Source organism: Aspergillus uvarum (genome assembly GCF_003184745.1).
Source record: "Aspergillus uvarum CBS 121591 unplaced genomic scaffold BO82scaffold_48, whole genome shotgun sequence".
Taxonomy (NCBI): domain Eukaryota; kingdom Fungi; phylum Ascomycota; class Eurotiomycetes; order Eurotiales; family Aspergillaceae; genus Aspergillus; species Aspergillus uvarum.
Genome location: NW_020291345.1, coordinates 211,267 through 222,206, shown reverse-complemented (window position 1 = coordinate 222,206; position 10,940 = coordinate 211,267). Strand labels below are relative to the sequence as shown.

Below are 10,940 nucleotides of genomic sequence, written 5' to 3'. Positions count from 1 at the left end.
CCCCCCCCATGATCTCACCGCACCATCCAAACCCTAACCATATTTCTAGTATTGGCTGCTTTGGTCTCGGCTTCATCCTCGATATGAAGGGCATGAGCCAGCGTCGCCGCGCCCAGATCGGTCTCTACACCGTCGTCATCCTCAACATCGGCGTTTACATCTGGTCCATCATCATGCAGGTGAAATTTGACCGTCACGACCCCGGTAACATCGACTGGAACGATGGCCTGTACGCCACGGCCTTTCTTCCCTACTTCTTCGTACAGACGACGGGCCCCCTGTCCCAGTCGTATATGTACTGGTTGCTCTCATCCTTTGCAACGGATGCGCAAGGTGACTTCATCTGCTACACCCTTTCAGACTTTAGGTCGAGTTTACCAACACGCTTTTAGAAAACGTGCGCAACGGCGCAGCATTTCGGTGTATTGAGGCTATTGGCCAAGCCATCGCTTATGGCATGAACACTCAGACTTCGAGTAGTCCGCTCGTTGGCTTGTAAGTATAATCTCTTTTCTTCAATTTTATGGTCTGTTTTCTCTCAGTGGCTTGAGTATTAACTGATCTCTTCCAGCTGCGTGACGTTCGGCCTTCTCGGCGCTGCCTTAATACCCATGATCATGCTAGTCAACACGACGCCAGACCAGATTCCCGCCGATGTGATTGCCGAGGAGCAGAATGCTGCAAATGCGAAGCTGCCGGTGGAGGAGCCATAGGCTCTAACCTTTGGTCCGAGAAGCTCAGTGTCAATTCTAGAAGTGCCGGGTCTGGTCACCGTGCTTCTTTGAGTTATGGTTGTTGCACATAGATTTCTGCATAGCCAAGCCCTGGCATAAGGCGTTCTGTGATTTATGATGTCTATGTATTTATCTACGATTCAAGTTTGTATATGAAGTTCTTTATCCCTGCTCGGTCTGGACAAATCGAACGATACCCAGGATTGAAACATAGACGCGAGGTAAATGAAATAATTGTGTCAACGTATCCATTTGTTTTTGGTATACAGTATAAATTCAATAGTGTAGCTACGTACTTGGGACGTTGCAGCCTGAGGCCACGATTGCTCCAGTAGCCCAGCTACGTGTGTCTCAGAGTCTCCCAGGCGTGAGCATCGACCTCGGCGCCGTCGACTCGGTGGGGTTTACTGCCGAGCATCGAGAGTCTCTACGTCACAGCTTCAGGGCTGTTACCGTGCACCGCGAGGACCAGATGCTGGCCATCATTGACCACCGGGAAAAGGCATGAGATTGAGGAACCACCGGGGCGCAAGGTTGTACAAGAGAAACAACATCCGTTTCTCCCTGGTGCTAGCGAGCAGCATCTCATGGGCCTCGAAGATATCAGGTCGCTGGCCCCGGATGGCCTCGAAATCCACCCCATAGGCGAGAATGCCGGTCACGTCCAGGGAGACCAGGGCGCTCACCTTCACGATGGGGACGACCGCGCAGGACACGCCGGCGCGGCGGAGGTGTGGAAGAGGACTATCATCAGCGACCTCCGGGTCGGCGATGCGGTCCGCAAACTGCGTGGCTTTGGTGAAGAGCGTCCGGGCGAGTTTGCGCACATTGCCTTGGTTGAAGACGGGGAGATACAGCTTCCGGTTTTGCCGGTGCTCCTCTTGCTCCTGCGAGACGATCCCGTGGCCCCAGAAGCGGGTCGTGTACGTTTTGAAGGCGGTGGCTTTCTCGTAGTCATAGGCGTGCGTGGAGAGGACATCCTTCAGGGTCTCTGGGGTGGTGGGGATAATGTAGGATGATCCGAAGAGGCCGAAGAAGTGCATCAGACCGGCGGGGTAGGGCCTTTGGTTGATCCATTTCGTGATAGGGAATGCGAGCGGTTCGTCGAAGATGTCAAACACGTGGTCGTAAAGCCAGTTGACGGACTGTGTCTATGTTAGTGACTGCTGGTCGCCCGAGAATGAGATGGTACATGTACCTCTGGCGCGGGTATTCCCTTGAGGGGACTGGAATGTCGGCGGTGCAATGTCCGTAGGCTGATGACGAGACTTTTGAGCACGATCCTCACAAACCAACCATGGCTCCACGGGAGACGGCGAAATCCTCAGGAGCTTTATGATGTTGCCGAAAGAGCCATATCGCAGCTGCCCACAGGATCATTCTGGCTATGCTGTCGAGAGTTGAGATAGCCATGATTCAACGGCAAAATGGAATTGATGGAAAGGAGAAGGTTCGCTAGGAAAAGCCGTTCAGATTCAATAGGATGTAGAACTGTGCTAGACTTTACGGTCTTGAAACAAGATGGGACGCGTAGATGATAACTTTGCTGGATCAACGGGAAAAAGTTCGGATGATATACAGCAGTCAATATGCTTTCGAAGACAGTTTCTTCCATATGCCCACCTTCAAGGTCGTCGTCCGCAATTGATCACAATTGGACTTGACTACCTCTGCTGACAAGCTATGTAACTGTGAATCCGTTACTTCGGAAATTTGCATGTTATTGACCAGGTGTGATATCCGACCCAGGGGGGCTCAGTGCATGGATTATTCGGATCATCTCCTCGCAGCTACGGCACTACTGCTGCATGTGATCCATATATTCACTCCGACAACATCACCTTGGGAGATCATCTTTCGTCTTCCGTCCCTGGAACCAGAAAGCTAGGTGGGAGTGTGGGCGGTAAATAGCCCATGTGAACATCCAGTACAGAGTTTGTGGCCTGCTGCCATCGAAATAGACGACCACTTCGGAACAGGAAGCATCATGGGCGCAGAACAGGATCTAAAGCTTCGAATGGACACTTCGGGAATCAAGCATCAAAACTCGGCTCAGCCCCGTGGAGTGGCCAACGTGGCGAGCTATGCAGGGCTGGATAGCAGCCTATCAAAAGGGCTATAGCTCTGGGAGAGTCCCCGAGAGAAAAAGGAAGAGAGACAGGCGATGAGGCCTTAATTCGTAAACAACACATAGGACTAGCCACGCTACCATCACTGCACTGGCCGGCTTCCAGATCAAGAACATCCTTATTCCCGAAGCAGAGCAGAAACCATATCTCAAGATAGGATTGCTTCGGGAAAGACCGGGGCATACCAGCTCTACGACTATCTTATCTTTACCGTGCATAAAAGCTTGCCAGCCTTTTTTCTTCTGCTGTTGCTGACAGAAACAGCATTTTTATGTGAATTAGTGAATAGACGTGGTTCAAGACTTGAACATTGTATATACGAAGCTCTATTCTGATCAAAATCTATGCAGAAAGAATCCCTCCAACAGTATTCTCAACATCCTCGATCATCTTCTCCTTCGAGCGGCTCGAGTCTAGTACAATCACATCGCTTTCCGATGGACCCGGGCTCTCCAATGTGTTAAGCTGAGAATCCACCAGTGTAGCTCGCATGTAGTGTGCTTCTACCTCCGAACGAGCGGCTACTCGCTCCTTGAGTTGTTCCCCGTCACGGATCGAGAGAAGCACGAACGTGACATTAACAGGAAAATCAAATAATTCCGAAAGGCGTCGCAGCTCATCGCGGTAAGCCGTGCGTAACGCAGAACAGGTCACTGCCACGGCGGGCCCGGTCGAGTGCTGCAACCGATCCATGACTGCACCGCGAATATGTGCTAGCCAATCCCACCTATCCCGATCCTCCAAAGGAGTTCCGTTTGCCATCTTAGCACGCGCCGCTGGGGAATGAAGGTCGTCGCCCTCGATAACAGGGATATTGAACCGTTGCGACAAGGCCTGGGCGGCAGTGCTCTTGCCGCAGCCACAAGGCCCAGTCAGGACAATAACCTCCCGAGGTGCCTCTGGAGCCGACTTCGCCCATTGGGTGCGGAAATATGACAGAAATCGATCGACCAGCTCTAGTGTCAGTCCTCCGGCCTGACGCAAGGCTGGAGCAGCCGCTTGGGCTTGCTTGGTGTCGTAGAGAAGAACGCGGCTAGGCGTGTCCTTGTCGTACTTGCCGGCGAAAAACTCGACCAATTTGATAGGTGGATTGACTTTGGGATCTGGGTTGGACTTCCGAAGACGACGAACCCAGTCGCGGGGAGACAGTGTTTCAAACTTCAACCCAGCCTGTCGGAGGAGTGGAAGGAGATCCTTCCCCCAGTGGTTGAGGTTCGGATTAGTGACATTGAGCACATCACCTGCAACTGGCGCAAGAGTCAAGTCAATGACACTTGCTGCTAGAACATCCACAGGTGTCCACGAGAGAATATCATCCAGTTGTGGAAGTGCTCCGATCGTTTCTGCACTTTGGAATATCATGGGGATGGCTTCCGTGGCATTCCAGATACCATGAACAGAATCCGCGATGATTTGCCCCGATCTCAAAACGCGAGCCGTCATCCCCGTCAAGTGAGCTGCACGGTTGACGATATGCTCTGTGACGAGCTTAGACTGGGCGTATCCCATTCCCTGTGCGTAAGAGAGCGATTCAGGCAGGGCTTCTGGAACCCAATTGCCCGGAGTTCGGGCCACAGTGCTTACGGATGAGCAGTATGAGAAGCGCGCTGGTTTGGGGCTGCGCACATTGAGGCAGAGATCCAGTAGGTGCCGAGTGCCTGCTATGCAGCTCGCCTCGAAGCTTTCCAGGGACCAGTTGAAATTGACAGACCATGCGCAATGCATGACAGCCGTTACTGATTGCACCAGCTGCTCATAAGTCGCTCCATCAAGACCTAGAGTTGGGTCTGAGAGATTCGAAGGTAAAGCCACTATCTTGTGCTCGGCGGCATGGGCTTGGGTGAGAGATAGTCCCCGCGCTCGTAGTGACTGGCGAACTCGCTTTAGGGCTGAGTAGCGAGATTCGGCACGGACTAAGCAATAGATAGTGTGGACATTCTCGCGTTCGGCTAGCTGAGCAATAACATGCGCGCCCAGCGAGCCTGTGGCCCCTGTCACAACAACCCGTTCAGCGTCTTCTTCCCGCGACACAGGAATATGAACCTTGAAGTCAGTACTGTATCTCTCGATTAAGCTTTGCATGCGTTCTTCCACTGGAATCTCAGCCTTGGGCTCTTGGCCCAAACGAGCCCGAGTGATTTCATCGGCCATGGCCTTCAGTGAAGGATACTCAAACACAAAGTTTTGAGATAATTTCTGTTGTCCGAGGTCGAGCGTTCTCATGATAGCGCTGCGCAGTCGGATGGACTGCAAACTGTCAACACCTAAGCTGAACAGGTCGGTTTGATCTTCAAGTATGGAAGAATCAATAGACGGCGCGACTGCGAGTAGCTGTGCCCGAAGGAATGCGAGAAGAGCAGTCCCTTCAAGAACTCGATCTCCGGTCGCATCTTCGATATTGTAAATCTCGTCGATCTGATCCTGGTAGTCACGGTAAAAGGCCGAGCGAATGACTGTGCCCTTGTCCGTTTTTCGAAATACTGCGTCTGGCGGCAGCACCTTTATCATCTCCTGCGAGATGTAGGCGTAGGCCGGTGATTCTGCATTACACCGCTCAATCGCAGGGTACACGGCATCGATGAGCTCCTCTGCGGTTTTGCAGGGTGAACCTTCCGCGGGTATCAAGAATAGACCCAGACGAGGCTTGTTTGCTCCAAAGGCAATGGCCTCAGCCACGTTGGGGTCATTGCGGGCAACCCCCTCGATCACAAGGGGATTGGCCTTTTCGCCGTTCTCCAGCACCAGTGTGTCGTCTAGACGGGCGTAATACCTCCAGGCGTTAGGAGTTGTTGGATGTTTCTCGAAGAGGTCTTTCGTGGCATACGAGTTGTCCGGTCGGTTGCTGGCTACTTTAGACGGCCAGCCTTCCAGGACACAAAGTTCGTAAATGCCAGGCATTTGCTCCTCCCAACGAATGTATGACAATAAGGTCGGACCAGGCCGGACAAAGTCCCAGTCCAGGTCTTCACGTTCGCGGAAGGAGGTCATCAATTGACCCGTCTCGGTGGTACCGTAATGGGACACGAGGCGGACTCCATTCTGCACCAGCTTGTCACCGATAGGCTTCGGACAAGCCGAGCCGCCAAACATCACCAGCTCTAAACGAGCCATTACTTGAAGACCCTCAGGTGACTCTGACAACAGCTTCAGGGCGTATGGGACGGCATAAAGAACTTGGATTTCTTGGTGCTCTTGAAGGGTGGTGAGAAGATGAGTGGCGGTCAAGGGAAGCTCGGCATTGTAAAGATATATGAGCTTCTGTGAGTGTACTGCGCGGAACAAGCAACTGATTCCATGAGCGTGGAATAGAGGCAGAGTGATGAACCCACACAAGCCGAAGTTATTGGCATAGTTCTTGAGAGCCCCGGCATGCGTCTGGTAGATGGGTTTGGGATGTCCTGTTGAGCCACTGGAGTGAATGATCCAGCAAATATGCTTATTTTCGATCTGCCCATCCAATTGAGCTGGTGGTAGCGTCACAGTGGCTGTGGTAGTTTTGTCATAGTCCCCACGTCCCAGTAATGGCTGGAGACGAATGCCCGTTCTCTGCGCCACTTTATCACCCATGGCGAGGAAGGTGGTGTGGGCAACGAGATATGAGGCCTTGGTGGTCTCAGCGAGGCTGACGTAGGCATCTTCGGCAATGCGAGTGGATAGCAGAAGCGCCGTATGTCCTAGTCTCGAAATAGCGAGCAGCGTGATCAAGTACTCAAAGTCCGAGGGGCCCAACAAGCCGATTACCTGGACCGCGTCGTCGGATGAACGTCGCTGGGGGATTAACTTGGCATAATGAACTGCTGCTGCTTCGACAAAAGTGTTAAGCTAATGAAAATGGTGTTAGCGATCAAAGAAGCTATTTATGATTTGATGTGTGTCTCACCTGTTGGGGGCTGTAGTAGACGTAGTTAGTGCCAGATGACGGATAGGCGACGATTGGCTCATGACCAAGACGTCCTTTCGCTCTTGTTTGAAGTAGATGATTTATTGTGTCAAAGTGCTCTTCCAGGCTATCTAGCTCATTGACAGAGGTGGCTGGTGAGGCAACGCTCACGGGAGTCAGACTGGTTGGAGGCGAGCGAGATGGCGTTGGCACCACAGACTGTAGCACTGCAGATGCCATGATGAGTGCTTAGTTTGCAATAGAACGACAGGAGTGGAGTGAGGCGAGAGGTACGTTTATTCTTCTATCTTATGCTATTGTCCAGGTACCTCTGGATGGCCGCAGGACTTCCCGGATTTTGTCGGTCGGCCATTTTCCGGACTGGTGGCATCAGATGATCAATTCGGAGATGTAATCCGCGGTCGAAGCATCCAAGGCTGACGTGGAGACATGCAGTCATGGGATTTGAGCAAGTGGATTCGAAAGAGGAGGGGTTGGAGGAAACCAACAACCGAGGCGTGGGGAAATCCGCTCTTTTTCCGCCACGGCTTCCGCAAAGCTGCCGCCGCGCTGCTGCCTCTGCCGCTCTCTCTCTAGCCTGGTAAGTCACATGGTCTCTATACTTCGGCTGGAGTGGTTTATGCATAGTAATGGCTATGCTTAGTCATGGTATGCTCGTTATTCAACTATTTACATTGATAGCTTAGCACATAACAAGCAGGATGGCAAAGCAATGCGACGTATGGAATCCCATTTACTCTCTGTTCAACTATTTAAAATTCATTAAAAACATGTGCGTCTTATAGTTTCACTCTAACTAAGCATCTATGCTATGTGACTTCCGTAGGTTGTGAGCACTAATTCTCTAATCCGTACGAGAATATTAGATGTAAGAATAACTAATGTATAAGAGCATACTGATGCAGATGACCCCATCTTCCCGGACTTACGAAGAAAACTATGCTAGACTGTGAATTTTATCTTGGTCCAAAAAAAAGGCATTATCAAATGCCAACCTTAAACCTTGTAGGTCAGGCATCGCTACTGCCGTTTATGTCGAGAGTAGTCGAGTCTAGCCACTCCTTCGTAGATGAATCGGTACTCTTACACTTCCCTGTTCTATCAAAAGAACCGTATGTATCTACAACATCTCAAGTAAGTGATACATATACTCAGCAGGGCTGGGTTGTACTCTGTGACAGGATGTCTTGCGACGAAGAACCCTTCGATGACTACTACGACGAGCCGTGTTTCGATGACCAGTACTACGATGAGCCAGATTGCGGCGACCCGTACTATGACTATGATGAGCCAGATTACAATAACCCTTACTATGATGAGTCACACTACAGTGGCTCTTATTACGAAGAGCCATATTACAGTGATGCTTACTACGATGGGCCGGGTGACAGTAACGCTTACTGTGACGGGCCATATCGCGATGACGAGCAATACGATGAGCCAGACTGTGATGACCCCTACTACGAAGAACCAGCTTATGATCCGTCCAACTACGGGCCACCTTATGAAGAAGGGTACTATGATCGACCGCCCTCTAAAGATCAGTACTGCCATGAGCCGTATTCTGATGACCAGTACTTCGATGAGCCACCCTTCGATTATCAACATCCAGATCAACCTTTCTTCGACGACGAAGATCTCCATGACGAAGACTTCGATGGACCGCCTAATGATAATCAATGTTACGACGAACCTCCGTTCAATGGGTCATGCTCAGCTGGGCTGCCGCCCCACCGCCAAAGCTACGCTCCTGCCTCTTCCACTAACTCAAGGAGTCACCAACCGCCTGTGAATGTCAGACGTGTAAATCAGGTGACTGTCAACATCCAGCAATTCCATAACCTGTCTGTTCACGTATACCCCGCCGCGAACACGACCTTCTCTACCAGAACACAAGACTCTGAAAATCAGCACCCCAGGACTCAACAACCCAAGAATCAGCGCCCGAAGAACAACCCCAGGGGCCAGTTTCCTCGTGAGCAGTGCCGCAAGAAGCAACCACCTACCTACCAGGCAGCCCTCCCAGAAACTGCTCTGCGACTCACAGTCGGTTGAGAAAAAGTCCTCTGACAAAATGCCCTCAGACGAGAAGCCACCCACCGAAGTCGCTTCTCATATCAAGGCCACCGAAAAGCAAGCCTCGGACCCCTCTTCTGCTTCTACCAGACCTTCTCCCTCCGAACCATCCACAATTACTCCAGTCCAGTCGAGGTAATCCTTTCATCGAACTCGCGTGCAGATGATCATATAGTAACACAGCAAGCAGACTCCGTCTCCCAGTTTCACACTGACATTCTGGACTGTTCTCTGCGTAACAAAATCTCATCCAAGACTTTCGCCCGGTTGTGCGACATCCTTCGTGCCGTCGACAGCCCTGAAACCAAAACACTGCCGAAGAGAGAGAATATATTCAGGAAGAATGAGAATAAAAGACTGGGATCGGACAGTCGGGGCAGCCAGTCCTCTGCTGATCTGAAGTGATTGCACGAGAAGAAGTGGGATCCGCATGTGATATTGCCCAGACACACTGGCGTATGAAGATGACACAAACTTTGTTAAGCATCTCTCATGTACCATCGCACAAGAAGTTCGTTCAGATTCATAGCTTGAGAGAACTATGCTAGCCTTTGACTATTAGACAACTCATGTAAGAACAGCCTTCCGAGCCAAGCTCCTGACCATCTCACTTAAAACCGACATAAAGTCATATTCATTTATCAGAGAACCCTCTATGAAGTACAGTACACCATAACCCAACCATAAACGCAGCCTTCGAAATCAAACTCACACATTAAACTTCACCAAATTCTCCTCCGCAGCCTCCACTGCCGCCCGACGCACCGCATCCTCCCCAGCCTCCCCAAAGATATCACACCCCCACCTGGCCGGGAAATTAAACCTCTTCCCTCTCTCCAGCCCATCCAACCGCCGCATCACCCCTTCCTCCAACTTTCTGACCTGCAGATTCGCCCGAATCCGCGCCGGCGTCACGCTCTTCGACAACACGACCGTCCCGCGCTGCACGCCCCAGCTCAGCAGCACCGGGCCCGCATCCAACCCCACCTCCTCCGCAACCGCCTGCACGACCGCATCGTCGACGGCGCGCGGCTCGCCGCTCTGGTTATTGCCCAGCGGCGAGTACGCCTCGACCAGGATGCCTTTGCGCTGGCAGTACTGCAGCAGCTCGGGCTGCTGGAGGTACGGGTGCGCCTCGATTTGGTTCACCGCCGGGACCACGTCTACCTTCGCCAGGAGGTCGTCGAGCCGGGCGGCCGTGAAGTTCGACACGCCGATCGCCCGGACCTTCCCGGTCGCGAGGAGCTTCTCCATCGCCTTGTAGGTGGCTATCGGGTCGGTGCCGGGGGCGAGCTCGAAGACCCCGGATGGGTCGAGGGGGAACCATTTGTCGCTAGGTTTGAAGGCCCTGCACACCATTTGATGCGTGTGTTAGTGGCATGTTTACATTCAATAGAGAGGGGGGGGGAGCGGGACATACACAGGCCAATGCATCAGATACAAGTCCAGATACTCGACGCCCAGATCGTGCAGGGTCTTGTCGAGCGCGGGCTCGACGTCTTCGGGCGCGTGCTTGGTGTTCCACAGTTTGCCGGTCAGAAAGATCTCCTCGCGCGGCACGCCGGCCTTGCGCATGCCGGCACCCACTTCCGTCTCGTTGCGGTAGATGGCCGCGCAGTCGATGTGTCGGTATCCCTCGCGCAGGGCGACCTCGACGGCGTGCTCGACTTCGAGGGGCTTGGCTTGCCAGGTGCCGAAGCCCACGGCGGGGATCTGGGCGCCCGTGTTCAGGGTGAAGTGCGTGGGGAGGGACATGGTGACTCGGTGGCTGTGGGTGAGTGTTTGTTAGTGATTGAATGGCAGGGTGATGGGTTGCCTGGCAATATAACTTGTTGTCTGGCTCTTTCGAGTTGACGGTCGTACTGCGCAACCGAAAAGAGTAAGTGGGCGGTCGGTCGGATTTCCGCCCCCGCAGCCCTAACTGCGACGGAAAAGCGCGCAGCGGAAATCAATCAACCTAACGCGGCGGCGATGGCAATCCACCCTCCCCCACTCTCCCCTTCTCCCCAACTCCTCCCCGCTTTCATGTTCAGACTCCGGCAACCAGCCTCCGCGTTCGATCTTTGGTTCAGTACCAAAGACTTGATTTGGCGCTCGAAT

At 52.6% G+C, this 10,940-nt stretch overlaps 5 protein-coding genes across 5 annotated transcripts in view; 2 read left to right on the top strand and 3 right to left on the bottom strand.

Annotated features, from left to right (window-relative positions):
- The window catches only part of BO82DRAFT_340875 (MFS general substrate transporter), a 2,457-nt gene extending 1,554 nt beyond the window's left edge, over window positions 1-903 (top strand). Inside the window, exons 7-9 of the mRNA XM_025633529.1 lie at window positions 50-333; window positions 393-495; window positions 572-903. Coding sequence (XP_025489468.1) covers window positions 50-333; window positions 393-495; window positions 572-713 — 529 coding nt within the window. The 3' untranslated portion in view covers window positions 714-903. The remainder of the gene's footprint in view (window positions 1-49; window positions 334-392; window positions 496-571) is intronic.
- A 313-nt stretch (window positions 904-1,216) lies between these two features.
- Window positions 1,217-2,147, bottom strand: BO82DRAFT_366997 (uncharacterized protein; the record flags this gene model as incomplete). Its single annotated transcript, XM_025637066.1, has 2 exons — window positions 1,217-1,879; window positions 2,031-2,147. 2 exons carry the CDS (start codon window positions 2,145-2,147, stop codon window positions 1,217-1,219), a joined length of 780 nt encoding a protein of 259 aa, XP_025489467.1.
- Window positions 2,148-3,205: 1,058 nt separating this feature from the next.
- BO82DRAFT_315631 (acetyl-CoA synthetase-like protein) lies at window positions 3,206-6,989 on the bottom strand (the record flags this gene model as incomplete). The annotated part of the gene is made up of 2 exons (XM_025632543.1): window positions 6,744-6,989; window positions 3,206-6,685 (listed from the first exon to the last, which is right to left on the bottom strand). The coding sequence occupies exons 1-2, from the start codon at window positions 6,981-6,983 to the stop codon at window positions 3,206-3,208; spliced, it is 3,720 nt and encodes a 1,239-aa protein (XP_025489466.1). The 5' UTR covers window positions 6,984-6,989.
- An 889-nt stretch (window positions 6,990-7,878) lies between these two features.
- Window positions 7,879-8,819, top strand: BO82DRAFT_366995 (uncharacterized protein; the record flags this gene model as incomplete). Its single annotated transcript, XM_025637065.1, has 2 exons — window positions 7,879-7,898; window positions 7,946-8,819. 2 exons carry the CDS (start codon window positions 7,879-7,881, stop codon window positions 8,817-8,819), a joined length of 894 nt encoding a protein of 297 aa, XP_025489465.1.
- Window positions 8,820-9,548: 729 nt separating this feature from the next.
- Window positions 9,549-10,595, bottom strand: BO82DRAFT_289378 (Aldo/keto reductase; the record flags this gene model as incomplete). Its single annotated transcript, XM_025631651.1, has 2 exons — window positions 9,549-10,188; window positions 10,261-10,595. 2 exons carry the CDS (start codon window positions 10,593-10,595, stop codon window positions 9,549-9,551), a joined length of 975 nt encoding a protein of 324 aa, XP_025489464.1.
- Window positions 10,596-10,940: the final 345 nt, after the last annotated feature.